We start from the raw sequence: 25,328 nt of genomic DNA, 5'->3' as shown, positions 1-25,328 counted from the left end.
TCACCATAAGCATAGATTTTCAGTCATCCATTAAAAATGAAATTTGTGATATTCCAAGGCTCTGCTTTAGTGGGAATAAAATCTGTATAGCCACCTGCTACATATGCCTTGGGTACAGATGGGGAATGAGAGAGAGAGACTGTTTACTTTGAAATTATCCCAGTTAATGAATGCATTGTGTCATCTGCAGAAGTTGCCATTAAGTTGCAATACTGAATTTCACTTGAATGAAAGCAGATTATGGTATGAGATCATGTCTTCCCCTTCTTCCGTAACCTTCCCTCAATGCAAGATCTTCAAGGCCAAAGACCTCAATTTTTGTTTGCCATTCTCTCCAGTAACAAACTTTCAGTTTAGAACATTTGTTTCCCACAAGGTGGCTTTCAATTTAAAATGTCAACATAACACAAACATAAGTCAAACCCAATTCCACCTACATAGAGCAGCAGGAAGCAAAATAGTCACAAAGACCCCTTATATTGCTAAGTAAAGCAGCAGCAGAAAACAACAACAGCAGAGACGCTCACTTGGTACAGCATGAGACTCTTGGATATCAGGGTGTGGGTTTGAGCCCCACATTGGGTGAAAAGATTCCTGCCTTCCAGGGGCTTGGACTAAATGACCCTTGCAGTCTCTTCCAACTTACAATTCTAATTAAAAGCATGGATGGATAAAATAAGTGTTAAGTTGGTGCCAAACACATCAAGGTGAGTTCCCGGGTAAGTGTGTTCCATTACTAGGGCATCACCAAAAAGGGGGCCCTATCTACACATGTATCCTGTGCACATGAATCCATATCTTTCACACATGTGTGCGCCCTGTTTTAGAAAAGATACCTCCTGGTTGATGTTCTAAAAGGGTGATCTTGTGTTTGATTGTGTTGAAGACAGGTCTGGAGCAAACAGACATTTAGTGACAAAAGATACAAGTAATGAGCTACAGATATACATCACAGTAAGATTTCCTACCAGAAAGGTCATGAAAGGCCTTTGAAGAAACAGAACTTGTGGCTAGGTTTTTGAGATGAATGAGTGGAGTGGAGACATTTCCCAGGAAATCCAAGTTTAGACAATCCAGCTACCATGGGTAGGTGCTCGCTGGAGGAAGCCCACTGTAACTAATTAAGGATACATTCATGTTAAGACCACCATTGTGGGAATATGCCCAGTACCCCAGCCACTATGCAGAGGACCTTTGGTGGGAACCGCTGGGTGATGAGTAATAATGATACACACATTGCTCTGAATAAAGTCAAAATACACACTGTCTCAGGTCATGTGCAGGGCATAAACAGAGTTCCAGTTTACTTAAGCTTCTTGGTAATGTCATCACTTACAAGCCTCTAAAGGGAAGGGCACTAAAAAGCAGCACAGGCAATCCTTGATGGTGGGAAATAAATAAAGAATCTTCCAACTCCATGTCCTCATAATAAATGTTAAATATTAGACTGCTACCCATTGAAAAGCAAATGCATGCAATGAGGTTAGGCAAACAAGCCTAACAATGAACATGAAAGCTACAACTGAAAGAGATGACAGCACACGCTGAATAACAAATAATACATTTAATAAAAGTTCTCAAATATTTAAAGGCGTGTCCTTTTATCTTCTAAGTTCCTGTTCTTTGCAGCACTTGTTATTCAAAGGTTTGTAGGAGCTACATATTCAGTAGATCTACTGCACGTTCAGTAGATCAAGCCAGAGATGAAAATCCCTGCAGTTGTGTACAGGGCTGCTTTATTTAAGGGGTTTTGCACATTTTCCGTTTATTGCACCAAAATGCACAGATGTTACCTCAGATTCTTGAACATAGTTCATGTCTTTGATAAAAGCTGCACTTCTGTAGCAGTTAGTCCTATGCCAAAACCCATCATCCAATTTATGGAAGGTTTTCTTCCCCCACAGGAAGCCAGAGAGGCTGGCAGCCAACTGCCATGAGAATTTCAGCAAAAGGTTTTCTCCCTCTTCGTGATTTTTTCATGTACAGTAATACCTTGGGTTACAAACACTTCAGGTTGTGCCTTTTTGGGTTGCACACCCTGCCAAACCGGAATGGGTAACTTCTGGGTTTTGGCGCTTTGCACATAAGCACCCAGTTGTGACCCATGCATGAGCAGACACGGCGCTGCGGGTTGCGAATGTTGCGGGTTGCTAACGTGCCTCCTGCACAGATCACGTTTGCAACCCGAGCGTCCACTGTATTTTGCTTTTGCACTAACTGATGGAGAATGGTAGAGAAACAAAAAACAACGGAAACACTGCACCAGATCTGTGGCGGGATGCATGTACTGCATCCTTTAACGAAGGATTGGACAAATTCAATGGTGACTAGTCATGATGGCTATGTCCTGCTTCCATAGGCAGAGGCAGTAATGCTTCTAAATGCCAGATCCTGGGAGAGGGGAGTGTTCTTGTGCTCAGATCCTGCTTGCCAGTTTCCTACAGGCATCTGGTTGGCATCAGTGAGAACAGAATGCTGGACTAGATTGGCCACTGGCTTGATCTAGCAGGTTCTTTTTATGTTCCTACTCCCTTATCTCATGGAATTAAATTTTGTCCTCCTTCCCCTAAGGGACAAAGAACAGTAAAATTATTCTGTTGTACCAAGGCTATGCACATTCTTCCATCTAGTACATTTGAACAGGTTTGTCAGGAAAAGGGACATAAATAGACATGTTTTGACTGGTTCTGCTGACAAGCCCCACTGATTTCACTTCAGTATGGTTTCACACTATGCAGTACTGTATTCAGTATCACTTCAGTGCAAGCTTGCAGAGCCTGTGTTACCTTAGCATCTGATTAATTAGCAAAACTTCTGCTAAATTCTAAGTGAATGCTGTGCTTACTTATTCCACCTACTTCATGCCAGAAAGCTGTTTCAATTTCTTCCGTATTCTATCCCTTCACAATAATGGAGGGAAGGGCTGCTTGTTAGCTACCTCATGAATTGTTGCTTATTATGCACCCTTGAAATCTAAAATCTGTAGTGTTGTTTTTAGAAATCAACATACCCAGCATCAATTGCAAGTAGTTACAATGTTAGCCCATTAGGAAGAGATAAAATCCCAAGAAAAACATCAGCAAAACTAGGGGCAAGTGAATTGTTATGGAATAGTGAGAAAGCTTTCAATTTCATCAGAACTCTTCTTCAGTTGGATATTAAGGCGAAATAAAAGTGAGTGAGAAACACAAGGAAGCTTGTGGTTGAGAGAACCACAATATGCAGTTAACAGTCTTTAAGATGAATGGAGGAACTGCTTTGCAGACTCAATTTAGACTGTTGCAAACCAGACTCTGCCTAGTGTGAAAAGATTTCAGCTACAGCAAGGGATCCTGGTTAAGCAGTTTATCATTACCTTTTTGAGATAACTAGATGTTATGTTTGTATTTGTGTTCATACATATTTATATTGCTAAATCACTGCTTTTGGTGATCATGACTGTGGCACCGGTGTAAGGTTTAGATTTAGCCCTTTAGTCCTACACCAAAGTCCTGATGAAAGTCATTTTCAAAAACTGCTATTTGCATCAAGAGGGGAACCGATTGCTTCCAATGTCAACTTCTCTTCCAATGAAACTAGAAGTATAAAAAAAGCAAAAGCAAACCATATGCCTGTGTTTCCCCAGATATGTCATCTGCCTAGTTCATATCTTCAGCAGGGGCCAATGTTCAAGTAGTGAGAAGGAAGAGTAGCATGAGTCGGACCCTTTAGCTTAGTAGGTAACCTATCCTCTAAGCTTAGACATTGCCTTAAAATAGAGAGAGGGGGGAAACATAGTAAGGAGGCGCCTGATTAACTGGCCATTGGCATATAAGCCCCAGCTCACATCAGGGTTCTCCACATTGGTTGGTTCTCCACATTGCTATTGCAGCACTGGCCTGACTGAGCTAAAGCTAAGTGTATGTTTCTGCTGCTCTCAAACTAGGCATGTCCTGGTTGCATAGTCAGTAATTGGACATTGCCACTGACCTTTAAAAATTGTTAAATACTCATTCAAAGGAAGTTAACCATTTTAAAATATGCACAAAGCCATTTTCTCTTAAAGTTTTCCCATATCTATCATGAAGCAACTCACCAGAGTAGTTTTAAAATGACAGTCCTTAAAGATAAAACTGGAAACTGCAATTCGTTTATTCTCTCCCCCCCCCCACCTCCTCCTCCAGTCATTAAAAACAAATGCCGATACACTGTAAAACTTTTCTATAAAGGGGCTTCCTAAGAGCACAAGTTTGCACGCCTTAATTTTTATTAGCATCTAAAATTGTGCAACAATCAATTTTTTTAAAAAAACAAATGTAACACATACAAAAGAGTGGGAGTCAGCTTCCACTAAACAATTCAGCCATCAACCCAATTATTATATCTATCGTTATCCTGTATCACTGGTTTACTCTTCCATTAACCAATAATTAAGGTAACTATAAATAAAACAAAGAAATATGGACACTCATGTAATGTGTAGTCTAGCCCTAAGTGGTGCGATTATGTTCCTGTGTCTGCATTTGTAGTCACACTGTTGTTTGCATCTGTCTGTCTTGAGATGCCATCAGAGATTTGCAGAACTGAAGAACTGGAAGGTAACTGGAGGGTTATCTAGTCCAACCCCCTGCAATGCAGGAATTTCAACTAGGTCATACATGACAGATGGGTATCCAACTGCTTAAAAACCTCCAATGAAGGAGAGTCTATCACCTTCCAAGGGAGCCTGTTCCCCTGTCACACAGTTCTTGCTGTCAGAAAGTTATTCCTGATGTTTAGCCAGACTCTCCTTTCTTGTAACTTAAAGCCATTGGCTATGCTAAAGTTGAAGTGTCTATCACCCCATCAACATTGAGGACTAGTAGGTACTCTCGAGGCAAGTTGCTGCTAGTGTAGAGGACTCTAAAGATGTTGACGCTTTGTGAATCTCCTCTATGGCAGTTCACTGGAATAAATTCACAGAGAGCACCTTGAAAGAATGGAAGGTATTAACAATGGCAAAAACTAGAAAACAAAATTTGCAGCAAGGAATACCAAATCCAACTAGCAGGGCAGGAAAACTTAAGCTATTCTGAATCTAGATAGCTTCAAGTTTGGGCAAACTGTAAGCAGACAACAATTACATACCTGGACAGCCAAAGGCACCACTACAAGGGGCAGTGACCTAGTGACAATGATTGATTTGTGTGTTTTTCATCATTTAATAGGTCCTGTGTTTCTTTTTGGCACTTTGAGTTGAGGCTGCATAGACATACTTCAAGTATGTCCAATATTAGATATCATACACATAAAGGCAGGATGGGCTGCACTGCACGAGGAAGAGCTTCTCTTTGTCTGATATTACCATGGTCTTCCTTTGCACTGGGAAGAGCAGGCATCTTAAACACTATGCCCAGTCCAGGTATAATCACAATGTTCTAGCAGATGCTTTCAATAATACTGAAGCATTGCAACATCTCTTGGGCTGGGGGGGGGGGGAGTGGTACAATGACATACGAATGACAATATAATTGAATTAGATTACGAACTGAAACCAAAAACAAATAAACAAATCACAAGCTCCAATAGCCATGCATTTAATTAAATATATGCTGATCGCAAAACTAATAAAGATAAGTATCTGTAAAGACATGTCTTTCACAAAAGTCTCATTAAAAACAGCCACCAAACCACAAATCTGTGTTAAGGGACTTCTTTGTATTTTAATTAAACATAAAACAACTGTGATGAGATAATCGTAGCAATTTGTACAGACTCATTTTCTACCTTTTAGTTATGTTCTCAGCCAAAAACTGTTAATTGCATACTCCTAGCTGAGCAGTTTAAAATGCATTCCTCTTCCTTTTGCATATTATGTTCTCACACATGAAAAAATGTCCAAAGCAAATAAACCTTAAATGCTCAGCCACTGAGCTAAATCGCTCATACCGTGAGCACTCAAGCAAATGCACTAAGCCAGGACAGAAATGGATCAGAAACCGACACTTTCTAATTTTAGAGTACGTGTAATCGCAGAGATAAAATCTCTGTGCCATATATGAAAGAATGAAACCTCAAATGGACAAGAGGCTTAACAACACTTGGTTTGTATGTACCAACAGCATAACAGAAAGTACTCCCCCAAACTGCATGACTCTGAGAATGTATGTATGACCTCATGAGCAGAAGCAACAGTCACACTCCTTCCTACACAAACATCAACTTCCCTTCTTTCCCTTGTCGGTCTGGTGTATATCACAAGGCACATAAAAAGGAACTGCAGTGGGTTGGCTGCACGTCACCCTACAAAAAGGGTGCAAAAGCAGGAACTGAAAATGGGTTGAAAAGAGGAAAAGGTGGGAGAAGAGACAGAAGCATTGCCTTTTAGTACCTTTTAGTATTTACACTAGCAAGTTAAGGATTGTCATGTTCTTGTGCTCTCTCTCTCTGTATCTATCGATGCGTATGTATGTATGTAAACTCTATGTAATATACACGTAGCCCACGTGCATCCAATCAGCACCGAGCATATATGGTGTAATAGAGACAATATACAATAAAAGGGACAGGCTCCTAGCCTGAAGCTTGTGACGCCTCCCACATGCACACCCTCGACTCGGCTGCCAGTTATTTCCAACCCAACGGGGCAGGAGACAGGATTCCCATACGTCCAGACATAACTGGAATACTGCAGTCTAAAACAGTGTCTGGGAAGAAAATTGCAAAATGTCTGGGAAAATCCAGATGTATGGCAACCAATGTCAGCAGTGCCATTTTTGCTTTCCCTCAAAAATGCTCAGAAACGTCCAAATTCTTGGTGATTTTTTTTTTTGGGGGGGGGAGGGGAGCTCAACAACCCTAGCAGGAGAAGAAGCAGCTAGCTGCATCCTCTTCCACAACTGTGGATCTTCTAGACTAAGAGGCAAATTCTGAAGGATGACTGCAGCACCACCTGCTGATGAAAGCCTTGTGTGGAACAACTATAGGAACAGACATCACAAGCATGTCGTTTCAACCATGGTACTTTTCAATGGAAGCAGTTCATCCACTGAAGCAACGAATGAAAGAGCAATTAAGGCAGTGGAAAAGAAATTCTGTTCAGTTCATCTAGCATTTAAAGCCCAATCTACTTAATTCACACATTATGAAACAAAATGAATGCTGATGAATTTTCATGAGGATTTCTTTGAATTCCACAAACCACTGTAGAAATGTGGAGAGCACACTGAATTTAAGACTGAGGAAAAATGAGAAAATGAAGAAACTGACACATCCTTCCATCCCTAGTTTCAATGTTAAGTGAAATGCATGTGAACCAGTTATTGGTTTTGGACTGATCTATCAGGGTGGCTCTTCTTAACATATGTTCAATTTAAAACATACTAAAGTAAGTAGCATAACCACAGGTTGCTAACTTGCAGTTGATAAATATGATCTCCTAAACACACGTGGGAGAAAGTACAATGTAACTCAGTAAGATGTGTATTTTTATGATTGTGCTGTCAAAGTTACCTATTTGGATACTACAAATGACAACTATGAGCAAAAATGTATACAAAATTTCCATCAAGCTTCCTACTGTGTAAAAAGCCAAACTGAGAAATGCAATATTTTGCTATAGGGTAGAAAAATGTAATCCAAAGAGTTTACAGGTAACCAAAGAGTGGACTCATTTCATAATGCTGGAACTGTTCCTGGTTTCCTTATTGACACTAAGCCATCAGATACCGTTATCTGTAACCCATGGCTTTGAATACCTCAGGCTGACAAGGACGTATTGCTACACATTGGGGACACCTATTTCTATTCCCTTCCATATGCATTAAAGGGAGCATTACGGTACATATTTTCAAAAGGTTGCCAGTCCTAAAAGAAACTTCACTAGCTCACAATGCAGCCTAGTCACATATCTTTTCTGGCAAGCTACCACAAGTGCATCAGGATTAACAAGGAATAGGTTCCTGGCTCAATGCTACAGCACATGATTGAACATGAAGGTCCCAAATTCAATCCCTGGCACATGTAGGTTTGCTGCTCCTCTGCAGCAGACCACCAAGCAGTGGGGAACCAGCTCATTTTCACTGACACAAACTCAGGCCTCTGCCAGACCCAGAAACCAATCAGCACTCATGTCTGACTCTTGGAATGAGGAGGGTTCTGGGTGTGGACCAAACAGAAGAATATGCTTCCTTGGTCCATGTTGCCCAGGTTATAAAAGGATGCTTCAGCTGCAGTGGCTTCACTGTTCCTGACACTTCCACCTGACAAACCTACACAGCTTCCCTTGGTTAAACTCACCTTGCTGAGAGTAGCAATTGGTTACTGGCTGATGGGAACAGAAAGGAATTTTACTCACAATTCAAACTGGCCTAAATCTATGAGAATGTTGCCTTCCTCGAAGCAGGGCCAGTAGTTGTCAGTTCATCTCACTTAAAATACATGTCAAGAGGGGATCTGACCGACAGCCACACAGCCAGGTATTTGCAGGACCTAATGAACTAACAAACAATCATGATAGGAACTGCTCAATAGCAACTATTCAGCCTAAAAGAAGGCTTGGTGAAAGAGCGAGCCAGCAGCTGGACTGCTCAGGTGGGCAGATTCTTACTCCATGCCACACCAAACCCCAATGTTCTATAACCAAAAAAGTTATTTACTTGTTTTACTTCTGTGCACCTGTCTCCCTGCACCGGGGGCACAACTCCAAGCACGAGGATTGGCGAAGACTTGCCTGAAACTCTAGTGAGTATAAGAAACCAAGCAGATGAACCAAGACATTTGCTTCAGTTTAAAGCAGCTTCCTATGAATCTTTGATCACTATTTATTTATTGACCTATGCCTTTTAGAGACCCACACAAGGCACCTTACAATGAGTAATAAAAATAAATAATAATGTAGAACACAACATTGTAATACAGGCAATTTAAGATAAATTCAAGCCAGAAAGGTCTTCAATAAAAAGGAAAGTGGAATCAAAAATGGTTCCCCCCCCTTCAGCTTGAAATAAACGAGTGAGGGTACTGTACCTATTCCCAGATGAGGGAATTTCACAATTGATGGACCGCCGTTTAAAAGGTCCCCACTAACCCAACAACTCTTAGTGGTAGACCAGCAAAAAGGGCCTCTGGGGTTGATTTCAAGCTCCAGACAGGCTCTTAAGGACAAAAGTGGTGCCCTAAGGTCACTGAGTCGTTTCCTTTAGTTTAGACCTTGTATATAAAAAATACCATGTAAACCTGGATAATAAAGTTATAACTCCAGCTACAAGAAAGGGTAAAGCTTGTCAGTGCTGAGATACACAGTATTCTTTAGTTTATGGTACTGGAGCAAATTCCCACAGGAGTTTTAAACACACATCATTATGCTATCGTTTCCTTCACACAAAAGGCTTACTTATACTCCTAGGGAAAAGAAGTTATTAAATTCCATTTTGGGGGAAGAAAAACAAAAAGTGAATATTATATAGCAAACATGAGACAGTTTGTTCAAAGTCACAAATATATTAAAAACCTAAAGGAACAATTATGCAGCAAGATTCCAACAACCAAGGGAATTTTATATGATTATTATTTTTATACAGTGTTTAAATACCTTGCATTTGAAGGTTGTCGAAAACTTTGAGACACAAGCATAGGTGATTTATGTCTAGTAGATCTACGGAGTCAACAACAGCATAACACTGTGTATCTATATGTGGTTTGCAATAGCCACTTAAGATATCTGTTGTCCAACTATCCTGTCCTGATAGTCCCTTAGGCAAGTCCTATGTCTATCAGGATTAATATGAGGCATCACTGTTACAAAGCTCTTAAATGAGTTCCTATGTACAACCGCTAAACCAGCTCTAACATATTAACAGAGCAGAACTAAGTACTTTACTTGCAAGGTGGTGGACACTTTCATAACAGAACCACAACAAATACACTATACACAATTATAATTCGATTTCGCCTCGTTTGGCCTACAAGCCAACATTCACATTAATCAGAGAACAGTACTGCAAAATTCCATCCAACATGGGCATAAAACCCATATATGGAAATTTCCCACACGTTAATAAGAGGTCAATTTTCCTTCACTGGCACCATTGCCTGCTTCTGGGCATATATGTTTGGGCCAGTGGCCCAATGGAATATCTATGCACACCTGTGATCCAGACATTTCCCTTTGCTTAGTGCATGCTACTATTGCTGCACAGCACAGCAATTATCTACTGTCGGGACATGGAGGGCTCAGAGTGGTATGAGAGGTTCATGCAGAGATTTCATTCCCCCTCAACCTTCTGCTTGCACATACCTAGGCAGGGAATGGAAAACGGGGCTTACAGAGTTCATGGGAATTCTCCAGTGCACCTGCTATGCCCACGCAGACTGGACCGCGCTCTATATATAATTGTTCTAGTTCTCAAAATCAGACTTGTGATGAGGTTATGAAATTGCATCAGAATGTATTAAGAGACCTTAAAAAACCTATCCTTATATAGTCTGGCAGCTAAAAAGTAACATTCAAGTAGTATTTAGAAGATAAAATCTATTGAAGGAAAATTAGTCTCACATCAAGGATCACACAGGAAAATATGGAATGTAAACTGTAGCTTTGTATGTGCACAAGCAATATTCTTTATTTCTTAGAAAAGAAATACCTATGCAATTTTATTACTGTGTAAAAACGGGTTTATCTTCTTAAAACCATAGCACTTGTCTGTTTTGTAGCTGATCAGGGAAAATAAAAGAATAGGCAACTAAAGATAAAATTAATTTGTGGTCTGTGACATATCAAATAATAGGATTGTAGCAATTATATCTAGTAGTACTTCCTCCAGTGCATAATTATAAAAGAAAATTAAATCCTAGATGTAAACCAGACGATTACTCACTTACGTGGACAAGAGAGAGGTTGTAGCCGAATGATGAATAGTATCTTGTCTGGCAGTTTTTCTTGAAAACTTTGCAAGTTAAACAAAAATATCTCAGCACATGCTTCAAACTTTAAGCATCTGATTATAAAAAGCTAAGAAATTTATGTGGCCATTCTGTCATGCAGTTACAGAGTTTATTGTTTTGTAGTCCATTAACTGGAAAAACAAAGGTTCTGTCTCTTGATTATCATTTACATGCATCTGTATTCAACACTGTTAACAACCAATAATAATTCACTACAGCTGATTCATAGCAAGAATAAACTTTTAAAAAATTAGCAGATGTTTCACTATTGCAGATCTATTATATCAGTGCTTGATGTACTTGAGAAGTATTTGGTTAATTGATGGTGTATTTCCCAACACCAAATGACCAGCCTTAACCTACCTTGATGTCAATGGGCTTTAAGAATCCAAAATTATGCACCGGATTATACCCATTGTAACAAATCATTTTAATGTGACATCCTGATCTTATATCATTCCAAGATAGAGCACTAAAGCAAAGCCAACAGAGTTTCTGCTCAGCTAATAAAAGGGATGCTAGTGAGGAAGTGAATAGGGGTGCCCCCAAAAGTGTGTATTTGTGCTTAACTTTTCATGAGTAAGCACAAGTTAGACAGGGCCCTGCATGACTAATGCTGTGCTGCATGACCAGTGCTGAGACTCTCCTGTCTCAGAGCCTAGAAATTACATCAGTGGGGCACTGAAACATTTATGGGTGTTCCAGCTCTGTGATGGAGCAGAACTGCTACTGAGGAAGGAACTGGGGCTGCATTACTCACAATCTTCAGTGTCAAAATTACCCTATTCATGCTAATTTCCACTAGGGACAAGGCTCTCTGAATTTTGGAAGGCCTTTGCCCTGCTGGAAACTGATGCAAACACGGACACTTTGAGAGCCTACATGATTTATGAGCATGCAAGAAAGATTGAGCCCCTTCTAGGGCAAATGCAGGGATGCTTATGCATCCCTAGTGAAAAGCACTTGAAGAATCATAAAACAACATCATCAAAAGCAACCCAAAAGCAATTTTAAAACAGCAGCATAAAAACAAAGCAAAGGCCAGGCATATACCTAAAAACACCTTTAATACAATTTCAGAGCAGCGGCACCAGAAGGCCATCAATAAAAGCTACCCAGTACAAATGTTTTTCTACAACCCATTTAAAGGTCTTTTCTATCAAATCACTCCAAAGGGAATTTCATATCTGTCAGACCCCTGCTGAAAATGTCTGTCTCTCATATGGACAAGTGAGCCTATGAGCAAGGCCTCTAAAGCATTGCTTGCCCTTCTACATGGTGCCCAAGCTGTGAACTTGGTGTTTCAGGAGGAGGGCAACTCCATCTAGACACCGTTGCCTCATCTGGATTAAGTTTCAACTTGTTTGTCCTCATCCATCCCAAAACTTCCTCCAAACATCTTCTCAAGAGGTTTTTGGCATCTTTAAGATGAGCAGCTGGAAACGGAGGCAAAGCTATGTGTCATATAGATGACACTACAGTCCAAACCCCACGCTGTCTCTGATACCGGAGGTAGCATAAAGCCCTCTTTATAACGAACAATTAAAAAACCCCAAACATTGAACCTTTTCTCATATGGGAGCTGCTCCAGCCCCTTGATCATTTTGGCTGCACTTTTCCACCTTTACCAGCTCTACAATATTGCTTTTTGAGGTGCACCAAGCAGAACTATTTGCAATATTTCAAGAGTGTTTGCACCATAGGTTTGTATGAAGGCATTGTGATATTGGCAATTTTATTTTCATTACCTTTCTTAATGAACCCGACTGTGCAGTTTGCCTTTTTTCACAGCTGATGTATACTAGGTTGACATTTTTGTGAAGTTTTCCACCAAGAACACAATATCTCTTTCTTGGACAGTCATTGCTAATTTCAGACCCTGTTACTGTTTCTGGAATTAGTGCTCCTCTTGAAGGTGTGGTTTAAGAGCTTGCATTTGATGAAATAGAAACAGGTAGTCTAGTTTGTCAGGTGGTACTGGTTTGCTACCTATTACTTTATACTGTCCTAGCAATAATGAGACCATATGTCTTAAAAGCATTTTTTTTATAAAGGGAGGGGCACAAAGGCACACACCCCATAGTACTTATCATTTGTTAATATGAAACTCAAGTATCAGTCTGAAATCTTTCTCATAGAACCTGCATTTCTAAAGATATTTTTTTAAAAAATGTTCCTAGGTTGACATACTTTTAATACCCTTAGGAGGCACTTCTGTCATTAGTTACCTTGTCTAAGTCCCACAGACTTAAAATTTAATATATGCATAGGTAATGGAGAGCAAATAATAGCCTTAGAATTTTAACTTTTGTTCCTTAAAAAAATACCTCATTTCCCACAGGGCAAGTCCCATCACATGGTTCCTGAAATATAATTAGTAAACCTCTTTCTGCAACATAGATGAGATTTCGAGCCTCCGGGCCTTCACATATCTAATATAACAGTAGCATACTTCTGTTTATGCACATTAAATCCAGCTATTTCTATTGAAGCGTTTCAGGTTACTGCATTTAATAAATGTATATACAATTATACATAATTCATCATTAATACTAGTGTGATTACACTTCTATTACATGTGGGCTATCAATAACGTAAAATATAAGACTTCCGAAATATTCATTTTTGTTAACTGGCAAGGAAATAAAAGCTAATGAAATAATGCATTTGTGCTGATTATGTGCAAAGACTCAACTCCTTAAAAAAATATAAATATCTACATATATTGTACTTTGTGGATATCAAGATTTTAGATTCAAAATGATCTTTAATATTTACTTACATAATTTAATTAGAAAGTGGGCAGATTCAAAAGGCCTTTCTTCTTAAGCATACAAGAAAGGTTTTTGACAAAAACCACAATGTTTCAAAATGTTATCTGGTATCCGTCTAAGCAAACATTCAATATGCCAGTGTGACATCATGTTTCACAATACTGTAGCAAGTTTCTATGTACCTAGCCCTTTTTACAAAACACCAAAGTCTATCCTGCACAATCAGTAATGGCCATACAGTTCTGGGCACACAAGGAAGATGTTATGTGAGGTAGAGATGATTATTGATAAGGGAATTCCATATGCAGAGCAGTATGTGTATGGGAGAATAAGAAGAATGGTACATGGGCCATTTCTCAATTGTTAGTATCTGAAACTATGTGGCACATTTTGCATAGTAATGCCGGTCATGTTAAAAAAGGAGGCATGCTCCAGTGAAGCCAATCAGACTAGCTTCCAGCACTGTGTTTAGGATCCATTTCAACTTTGAGCCTAAGCACATGAACATGGTGTATGTATACCCAAGTAAAGTTGTGGTGTAGTGGTTAAGAGCGGTAGTCTCGTAATCTGGGGAACCGGGTTCGCGTCTCCGTTCCTCCACATGCAGCTGCTGGGTGACCTTGGGCCAGTCACACTTCTCTGAAGTCTCTCAGCCCCACTCACCTCACAGAGTGTTTGTTGTGGGGGAGGAAGGGAAAGGAGAATGTTAGCCGCTTTGAGACTCCTGAAGGGGAGTGAAAGGCGGGATATCAAATCCAAACTCTTCTTCTTCTTCTTGTGATCAGGACTGGATTTTTGAGAGCTACACAAGTTTAACCTCAAAAAACCACAGTTATACTAGTGTTATTGGGACGCGGGTGACACTGTGGGTTAAACCACAGAGCCTAGGGCTTGCTGATCAGAAGGTCAGCAGTTTGAATTCCTGCGACAGGGTGAGCTCCCGTTGCTTGGTCCCTGCTTCTGCCAACCTAGCAGTTCGAAAGCACATCAAAGTGCATGTAGATAAAAAGGTACTGCTCTGACGGGAAGGTAAACAGCGTTTCCGTGTGCTGTTCTGGTTCGCCAGAAGCAGCTTAGTCATGCTAGCCACATGACCCGAAAGCTGTACACTGGCTCCCTCGGCTAGTAAAGCGAAATGAGCGCCACAACCCCAGAGTCGTCTGAGACTGGACCTAATGGTCAGGGGGCCCTTTACCTTTACACTAGTGTTGCAGGTGAAATATGGCAGCATTGCCCAACAAAATCTTTATTAACGAGTTTCCAGTTGCAGTGATTTAAATAGTACGTGAAGTTCAATCCCAAGTCACATCTACCATGACACAGCACATTCTGTGTGAATAAGGGGTCTGTGGCGAGAATACACACTACTTCCCCATTCTTTAATGTGAGAAGAAAAGCTCATGAGATTAGTATGGGAATTCTCCACTGCGCATGTGAACATTGAACACTCCCTGACATGGAAAGCAGCATGTGAAACTCCATGGGTGGGAAAAAGACCTGCTTCCACAAACAGAAAGGTTTCTGACCTGTGGAGTAATCCTGGTGGTATGTGTGTGGGGGTGGGGAGGCTAGGCAACTTTTGCAAAATCCTCCTGCTCTTGCAACTCCTGGATCCCTCAACCTTTAGGAACACACAGGAGGTGGCGCTGCAGCTACAGGGCGGTGGGAATTGCTAAAAGTTATCTCCCAGGAGGAACAAAGTCTTCACCCAAACCCATATAGGCACGGGAACCCTACAGAATTTTGAATCATGTCAATTGCTGGAAAGCAACATGTGTTTCAAGAAACAGGATTCCTGGGCATGTCAAAAACTCCTGCCTAAATCTGTTTCCGTGATCTATGCTATGTTGTATATGTATATACAACAGAACATATTTTGAAATGTCATGGAAAATAATTAATTAAAATATAATCCAACCCCCTGGAATGCAAGAATCTTTTTGCCCAACGTGGGGCTCAAACCTAATCCCAGGATCATGGGTTTGAACCCCACATTGGGCAAAAAGATTCCTGAATTTCAGGAGGTTGGACCAGATGACAATTCTATGATTCAAAATCATGTCTCCAACCACACACCACTATGCAGAAGTGTGATCCACTACAATTTAAGGATGTTAGTACTTGGGGAAAATACTTAGTAAAATTATATTCTATGTCCAAATGAATGTCTCCTTCAAAATGTCTGAAAACCTATCAGAAGCATCCATTACAACTGTATGGTTTTACATTTATTTTCCGACATTACTATTTATATTGAAAATCGTAGCGCAAATCTTTAGATGTCTCCTGGATTTCCACAGGATAAACGAGATGCGAGAGTGCTCGGCACTGAAGTCTCACTCTCTTCACTTAAATACCTTCTTAAGAACTGGCGGGGTGGGGGTGGGAGGAGAACACCACAACTGAATGTGGTTTAAAATAAGAGCAGGATGAGAAAATGTAATAGAGCTGCGGTTTAGCTGCAATTAAGATTAATCTTAATTGCATTATTCATTTAATCTGTACAGTGGGAATAAAACAAACAAATGCCCTTTGTTCACTTTCTCATGTGCACCTTAATATTTCCTTACCAAATCCACTGAGAAAACTTCAAATGCTTTTAACCAAACATTATAAAACCATTCCAGACATGTGATAACCTCTGTAACACAGTCCAAAACTTTACACTCGCTTTCTCTTCAACAGCTTATCTATCAACTTTTCAAAAAAATAAAGCAAAGGAAAGACATATTTCTTATCTGCAAAGCAAATAGCGGTTGAGCAAACAGATATAGACTTGCTGTTCTGGAAACTTATACATGTGCTAAGAAAAGCCATTTAATCTCAAACCAAGCAGACATTCACCAAAGAACCATCCTTTAGAGTACCAGATTAACACCCACCAGAATGCAGACGAGTGGAGATTAGACCATGCTCAATAAACTAACATGTTATGTTATCTTTCCTGGTTCATATGCCACCAATACAAATGCACTTACCATTCTCCAACCTCCAAAAATGCATGATGTCGCTTTAAGATTCATGCCAGAATGTTTTTAAGTATGTCTCAAATGGAACAATCACTTTACCAGTATCCTTGGCCTCCAGTTGGGTCTTGTTACATTATGGCCGCAGTCAAGACTTTGCAGGCTGTATCCATACTTCCGTACACAAGATTTCTCTCTATCCTCACACCTCAAATCTGAGACACTGAACATCTCTAGCCAGTCCTAACTTTTCTGGTTTTCAAAGAAAAAGTAAGACTGACATCGTTCACACACCACAGTTTACCACTGTGATAGAGGCCACTTTCTCCTCCGCGTTCATTCTGGGAAGAAGCAAAACACAACCCTCAGCTTGTTGTTACATCTGAACTAAAGACTGGAATAATTGAGTGACCAAATTATTAGCTACTGAACTATTCAGGGTCTTGTTATTAGTATCTAAAGCCTGGAATAACTCAGAACCAGGTTACCTGAAGGTGCATTTCCGCCCAATATAGGCTGAGGAGATCATTAATATCACCAGAAAAGGCCTTGCTGATAATACCAGCAAGAGAGCCAGTGTGGTGTAGTGGTTAAGAGACTCGTAATCTGGGGAACCGGGTTCGCGTCTCTGCTCCTCCACATGCAGCTGCTGGGTGACCTTGGGCTAGTCACACTTCTCTGAAGTCTCTCAGTCCCACTCACCTCACAGAGTGTTTGTTGTGGGGGAGGAAGCGGCTCAAAGTTAGCCGCTTTGAGACTCCCTAGGGTAGTGATAAAGCGGGATATCAAATCCAAACTCTTCTTCTTCTCTTCTACCATAACTTGCTATGTGTCATCTGGTGGCAGTTCAAAAGCTGACTTCCACCGTGGTGGCGCTCACCCTTCAGAAAACTCTCTCTCCCTGTTATTTGGAAGTCATGGGCTGTTGAGTCATTTAGTAAAAAAAACCAACTGTTTGCTTGGGCTTTCCACCACCCTTCTGCCCAATATTTGTGATTATTTAAATTGTTTTAAAATGCACATTTACACGTATGCATTGCTTTGTAATAGGTGCAGTACAGATTTATTTATTTAATACTATGTCTATAATACTTACATTCTCTAAGAATAGCTAATATGCATGCCACAGTCTACTGGAGCATATCTGGCAGCAACATACACGAGAACACTTTTGGCGGCAGTGCTCCAAATGTGGGGAACTTTTTGATCCCAAAGCTTAGATTATCTTCCTCTTTACTTGTGCCCTGGAGAAATTTGATGACTTTGCTTTGTTAGCATGCACTGTAACTCTATTGCTGTGTCTGCTACGCAGAAGTAGGCCATAGTGAATTCAATGGGGCATACTCCCAGGTAAGTGAAAGTAAGGTTGCAACCTAATTGCAGTATCCAACAAAGTAGTGCCAGTTGGCGCAAGGACATCGTGGCACAATGGAACGTCCTCCCCCAGCAACCCCAGCTCTGGGTCTTTCCACAACCCCCTGGAGCAAATTTGGGGAAGGTACAGGGAGGAGTTATTAGTATTGAGTTATTATTTTATGCTCGTTTTTAGTCGAGTGATGTGCTGTTATTCATTTGACTATTTTAACTGATGAGGGTTATTGTTATTTTTACCTGTGATGTTGCTTGTTACACTGTTAGTCACTTTGAACATCTCTGTTGCAAAGCAGAATAGAACTGGTATAAATTGATAAAATAAATACTAATAAATAACCATGTGGTAGTAGTATTATCTCCCAATGTTCCATGAAAATCTGAATATAAGTGGAAAATGTCTTAATATTTGTAGAAGGTCTCCCTCTTCCACCATGCAATGAAGTACTGTACTATATATTCTGTTGCCTATATACTTACTATGTGACATGTCTCAGCCTGAGTAAGAAACAGGATGGATTCCATAGGCCTTGCTTCCAAGTAAGCATGCACAAGATTGCATCCTCACAGCACACCCCATTGTCTACTCAGAGGTGAGCCACCGGGTTCAGTGAGGCTCCCTAGAATGGTGTTTAGGCTTGCAGTCTCAGTGACTTATCATAGAAACACTTTGCTATTAATGGTTTTCAATGGAACTACTCAAGAAAAGCAGGTATATTCCAAAGGCTGCAATTCTATGCACACTTACCTGGGAACAGACGCCACCAAACTCAAAGGAATTTACTTTTGAGTAAACATGCATAAGATTGGGCTGCAGGTCAGTGGCAGAATTTTGAAAGAGTCAGTGTAAGTAACATTGTAAGTCAGAGGAATTATTTCACAATGGAATACCTTCTGCTGCTCTATAGCTAAAACTTACTATGCATCCTGTATATAATTTCCCGAAAAGAAAACTTACCATCTTCAATGGGGCTTACTCCTAAGTAACCATACATAAAATTGCAGCCTTGATCCATGCATTGTTCTTGAGCTTACCTAGATGCTTTCATGACACACTGTAATTAGTTTCCTTCTAAATACAATAGGACTGCTACTGAAAGTCATAATAATTAAATACTGCTGTTTATGGCATAATGTAACAGGAAAAAATGCAATGTTGTTTTTACCAGGCTACTTAGTGGAATTCATTGAAATTAGAACTTATTCAAATCAGAGTACTGCTAGGCATACGTGCCCTGAAAAATGTGTGCCTGCTGCAAAGTTAATTTCTGCTTTCCCAAGTTATAAAGTGGCCTTTATATGGTTAATAGGGGAGTTCTCAAAATGTACAGTCTGGTGACTGAAAAACACTGCAACCCTTCTGTCTTGACTCTAAAGGCAGGCACACAAAGCCTCTCTCTTAGAGCAATACAAAATGTCACCACAGGCTGACGCTCTTTCTACAAGAATAATGAGACATTCTCCACAGTGAAGGAAGAACACAGTTCACAGTTTGCTTCCCTTGATTTCAGTGCATGCACAATGAGACAGATAGAAAATCAGAAACAGAACTGCCCAGGTTGTTTTGAAGACACTTCAGTACTTTCCTGTTTGCTGAAATCCCAAGAAGCTTGAGCAAAACTGAACTTTCACTTACAGCCCGCTTACTCCAGAGATTTCCAACTGACCTATTCTGCTCCAGAAGAAAAGGAATGTAGATGAGAATCCACATTCACTTGCACGCAATACTACTCATAATGTTAGAAGAACTAATATTCATAGAGTTGTTTTCAAAAATTCAGTGGGCAAATTACAGCTCTAGGAGGTACTGTCAGGAGGACTTTGACATAGGAGAGCTTCAACCCTCTGCAGGGGGTGGGAGTTAAAAGACTCGCAAAACAAACAAATGAGCTGCATGCTCCAAAATTGCCAGCCCTGAATAACAGCCATAGGTATTGCAAGGGAGCTTTTCTGGCTCAGTATGTTGTGATCAGTCAAATTCAATCAGAGGCGTCTATCCTACCGCCAATGCAATGCTCAGGTTGACTGACTCTGGATGAAAATTAGAACAAATCTCTCTCTCACTCATTCATACATACGAACAAAGTCTAACCCAAACTGTGAGGTGGAACTATTCCCAGAAAGGCTGAAAAGCTTTTCTGCTATTCCTATGTATCCACATTTGGAGACACAGATACAGTGGCAAGTCTCTCTATGGGCTTATTATATTGATGCTTAAAGTATTAGTGATTGAAAATGCACAATCCAAAGTGACACGCCTCACAGATCTGCCTTTAGCAGGCAACTAGCGTCGGTTTGAATTATCTTGGTTGCTATTTAAGAATCTTACCTCCCTCCCCATAGCCCCTTCTCTCTGTCTCTCTGTCTCTGTCTCTGTCTCTCTCTCTCTCTCTCTCACATACACACACACAGCAAATCAACACACAGAGAGATCTGCTTGTCATAGGTTTCCTAACAAACGCAGGTGAGGTCACCTCTTTCTGCTCCCTCTCCAGCAGCACAGCCAGAAAGGCAACTTTGAAAAGGAGACGGGTGAAACCCACCCAGCTAGAGGCTTTTCTGTTTCCGACAGATCTTGGAGGATTCCTCTGGGAGCTAAACGGGTGCTGGCAACCACAGAAAGCAGATTTTGTTTGCTTTCACAATAAAACGAAAGCAGCCGGGGGGAAATGGGGAGGGGGGGGGGGAGATAGTCCACAAACTGTAATGGAGAAAATGCTGAAAACTTAACCAGCATATATTCGGAGGTAGGGTGAGGGAAATAAGAAAAGAAAGTATGCAGGGAGAAAATATTTAATACTGGTTTCTACGTACTAATTTGAGCTGAAAATGGGGTGCGTTCCAAAAGGACTACAAATCGCAGTGGAAGTGTCATGTAGCCCGATCCCAAACCAGATTACCCCTCCCCCGTTTTCAGTGAGGCTCCTCCAAGACATGTAACAGGATCGGAGCCTTGCAATGCTAGAGGGTGGGTAGGTGGGTGGGAAATGAACACACCATTAAAAAAAAAACACCTGAGCACTAAATGGAAGAATTAAAGCATCCCTCAAAAAGCACCCACTACCAGTACAATCCAAAGGGTCTGCGCAGCAGCCGGTCTTTCTGAGTAAAGGGGCGAAGTCCCACTGAGTTCAATAGGCACAGAGCTGAGGGTTTGGGGGACAAGCCTGTTTTAATCAGCAATGCGATCGATCCTCGCCAAATCGCAACTACGTACTGCCGCCGCCGCCACCACCAAACGCTGGAAATCTCCATCGCCAGGCGCGAGCCTGCCACGAGATCACAAGGGAGGAAAGGGGATCGCGAGGGAGGAAGCGGCGAGTCCGACGGGGCGCGCGACCCGGAGCCAGGCAGACCCACCACCTGCAGCCTCCTCCGCAGGGCTCGCCCCTGCCCGCCCCCACCGGAAAGTTCCGGAGCAGCTCCCCCGCGCGCGGCTATCGGGCTCCCCCCCCCCACCTGCGCCTCGCCGGAGCCCTGCACTCACCTGGCCGCAGGCAAAGGGCAGAGAGCAGCAGACTGAGCAGCAGGAGAAGCCGCGAAGGCGGCTGCAGAGGACGTCGGGGGCAGCAGCAGGCGGCGGCGGCAGAGGGGGTCTCCATCCCGCCTCCCCGCCAAGCGCCAGGCGAACGGCGACTTCGGGCGCTGCCACTCCTCAGGCGAGGGGACGAAGGCGCGCAGACGGCGGCTCCTCCTCGCGCGCGCTCTCTCTTTCGCTTTCCCTCAGACAGCACGGACCACGACGACTACTTCTCTCTCTTTGCTTTTTTTACTCCCCTCCACCCGGTCCTCCTACAAAGCGAAACTCCCGCCGGGAACTTTCTAGGCAGAAGTTGGAGGCGCGGCGGGCGAGCGAGCGAGCGGCAAGCTCCGGCGGTCCCAGCGAGCGACGAGGAGAGAGCGAGAGGCAGCGAGCGGCTCGCCGGCCCCGACTGCACACGAGCAGGTGGCTCTTTCCCTCTGGCAGCCTAGCGGCGCTCCAGGACCGAGAGCGGCGAGCGGAGGCGGGGCCAGCCCAGGGAAGGCACGCCCCTTCCCCTCGCTCGCGTGGCCCCGCCCGCGCCGTCTGCCGAGAGCCCTCGGGTCCGCTCGGCTCTCCCGAGTGCGAGGTGCTTGGCTGTGGGAGGAGGGAGCCAGAGGCGGCGGCGACTGCAGGGCGGGGGGAGAAGCTTTTCCCATTGGCCCCGCAGGGCGCGCTTGAGGCGGGGGCGGGGGGCAGAGAGAGGCTGCTTAGAGCCCTTGCTGAGCGGAAGGAAACGTTGCTGCTGAAACGTTCGTGGGGTTTGGGGGGCGTCCTCGTGCATCATAGTTTTAAATCGCCGCTTGGGACCCGGGGGTAGGGCTGGGGCGTGGCAATTTAGGGAGCGAGCCGGTTGCAGGAGGCTGGAAGTGCATCGATAGGGAACAGCGCGGTTGGGATTCCGAGCTGGAGATCCTCACGTGCTGTGAGATCCCATAAGCGCGTTTGCGGAGAAGCAAGTCCCACTGTGTTCAACGGAGCTTGCTCCGAGGGAAGGGCGCGTAGGATTGCAGCATTATAAAGCTCCCAGATCGAACGGAGAAGTGCGTGGAGACGCGGTGGGTGAAGGAAGCTTGACCATTTCGAAGATGAAATGGCTGGCACGTGAATTGCTTCTCTAGATTGTCCTCCCCGTGGTCTGAGCTGGCCTGGGCTTAGACCGTCCTTTGTCAGAAGCAGGAAGCTGAGCGATGCAGGATGTGTGTACTGTACAACGTTCATCGGGAAAAGTAGGAGCCAGCAGAAAACTCGAGCCACCATGAATTTAAAATCCGAGACGCATCTACCTGAAATCCTGTTCACGCTTTCCTGCTGGTAAATCCCAGTGAATCCAGTGGGACTCCTCTCCATACATAAGGGTAGGGCACTAACGGGCCAAAGAGCTTTTGGATGCTTTAGCTACAGCAGACTTAACACGATTTCTGTTCAGGAGCTTCAAAAGTGCTTCAGCAGCCTGACTCTGCTGCGAACAGAGTCTTTCAATTCTTAAATTGATCTTTTCCCAGGAGTTTGCTGCCTCTGTGATCCCAGATCTTACCAAAGACTTCAGCTGACAGCTCAATCGGTATGAGATAGATGGAAAGGGTGAGTTGGGTCTGGTTTAGTTAGGGAAACTGTTCTTACATTCTCAACTCTGCACTGCCAGCCCCTTGATCCTTCCCTGGAATAATCTCATTGATTTTAAAAGGAACTAAACAGAAACTGGTTTCAGGGCAAGTGCATCATCTTTTGCGGCTTTCCTGGATTGTGCCTCTTAGCCTTTTTATTTAGCTGTCTCTGATGGCTTGGAGTAGGTTACACACACACACACTGCTGAAATGCTGATATTATATTGGGGCACAGTTTTCCTAGTAAAACATCTGCCCACAGCCCAATACACACCTGTGCAATTGTTGCACCGCTGATCTATGAACAGACTCTACGCTTATTTTTCCTACGTGATATCCCCTCGCTTGTTAGAAAAGCAGAACATGTGAAGTGGTCCCGGATGCTTTGCAGAATCAAGCGGATGGGGGGGGGGGAGAGAGCGAGCATCCTTGTATCTCGGTAGCACAGATGTACTTTGCCCTGCAATGCCTTTGACTACAGCGATTTAAAACAGAATATTTCTGTTTTATCTGAATGAAGCCTTTCTTGTGGCAAAAGCTCTTAAAAATATCAATTTAAAATGCTTAAATTGACAATGCACATAGGTATATATAATATACCATGGGGAAATTTGCACAAAGAGAAGAAGAGGCTGAATGCACGCAGGCTAGGGACTCGCTAGGGATCACACACGCATGAAGAGGATAAACAACTGGGAAACTTCTCCTTCCATATCTCAGGAGTCTGGAACTGCTGGGCTCTTTGGTTACCTGAGTAGCTTCATAACCATAGTGGTTTTGCGCTATTGTTCACTTGCCTTATACTGCTGATTCCTGAATTTTACAAGTGGTTGAACAGGAAGCTGCTCATTTAGCCCCAACTCTTGAGTGATTAATGTGGGGTAAGGGAGTATATCTGCTCTGCTTCCACATAGCATATGTGACAGTTCCAGGTCCTAATGACATTCCTCCTTCCAATATCTTAGACTCTGTTCCTTCAATGTAAAGACTTATTTGAGGGGTGATGAATTAGGAACATTGTAAATGCTTCACTCCATTCCATTCCAAACAATCAGAACCCTTAAAAACACATAGCATAATTAATGGTGGCAGTAATGCCCACCTCCAAGATACCATAAACTGTTATGAACACTAACAAGCCAATTTTCCTCTACTCTTTTCCTCAACTCCCCCCAGCCAATATCCTTAACAGCACCTGCCTCCTGGAGAGCAATAATTATGTTCAGTCATCAGTGTGTGCTGAGTTTTTCTAACACAAATTTAACATGTTCATTTTTAACACACCCATAGGTTCTCTTGAACACCCGACAACATTTTTTTTTCCCCTTGAGGGCATCCCATTTCCCTGTTGAGCTGATAAGTACGACACCACCTGGTATGGTATGAAAAGTGACAAATAGTGATCTCCAATGGGAGTGCTTCTATTAAGGAGCTTAGTAGCACTGTTCAGGGTTCATGGGAAATTTGGGGGGAGGAGGAAGGAAAAATCATAATAGCCTGCACAAGCTCCTAACAGCTTATAGTAAGCATCCTGGAGGGATGAAATTCTTAATGTTATTGCTGGGGTGTCCCCTGAGTATGTGAAAACTACTCCTTTGTCTGTAGGTGGCCCTGTTTCACTGCCCAGCTGATAGGAATGGGACCACCAAGTTCAGCATTAGAAAGGATGATTGCAGAACAAGATTTAATGAACCAGTAAGCTTCCTTGCACCTAAGGCAGCAAATATTTCTTTGCAAATTAATTATAACACAAGTGAAGTAATTTCATTATTTCTTATTGAGACAGGTTGGAAATGATCGTTTTTATGGTGAGATATAGGTGGTCTTAAGTTGGCACTGTTTGTTATACGATGAGCGAGACCACTCGAAAAGACGGTCTGAAAAGACATAGCACATTTCCCTTATGAATAATCTTTCATGTGCTCAGTGTGGTTGGGCTTTACCAGAAGTGATCGCATCTTACTCTCAAATGGAAAATATAAAATGAGGAATGGGTGAAAACCCAGTTGTAGACAGCTTGGTAACCCAAGTCACCAAGTTCATTCTATACCAAGAATGAGTCACACAGCTCATGCTTTGGTATACTCATAATAATTTCACTATGCCAACATAATATGAAAGTAAGCAGTGCTTTTTTCTGGGGGAAAAATATGTTTAGGGGGTACTCTCATTTTCCTACTCATATTGA

At 42.3% G+C, this 25,328-nt stretch overlaps 1 protein-coding gene across 10 annotated transcripts in view; it reads right to left on the bottom strand.

Moving 5' to 3' along the window:
- Positions 1–22,119, bottom strand: part of ALCAM (activated leukocyte cell adhesion molecule) — a 125,093-nt gene extending 102,974 nt beyond the window's left edge. For 7 of the 10 annotated variants that reach the window (XR_014510573.1, XR_014510574.1, XM_083438375.1 and 4 more), the window contains exon 1: positions 21,501–22,006. Coding sequence is in view for 8 of the 10 variants with exons in the window: in XM_083438375.1 (XP_083294501.1) it covers positions 21,501–21,615 (115 nt within the window). In the remaining 2 variants the exon portion in view is untranslated. Of the gene's footprint in view, positions 1–21,500 lie in introns of all 10 variants that reach the window. The other 3 variants (XM_083438379.1, XM_083438382.1, XM_083438376.1) reach the window with 3 other exon arrangements.
- Positions 22,120–25,328: the final 3,209 nt, after the last annotated feature.

The sequence above is a fragment of the Podarcis tiliguerta genome (assembly GCF_965153285.1).
Source record: "Podarcis tiliguerta genome assembly, chromosome: 4".
Taxonomy (NCBI): Eukaryota; Metazoa; Chordata; class Lepidosauria; order Squamata; family Lacertidae; genus Podarcis; species Podarcis tiliguerta.
This window is presented reverse-complemented; position numbering and strand designations above follow the sequence as displayed.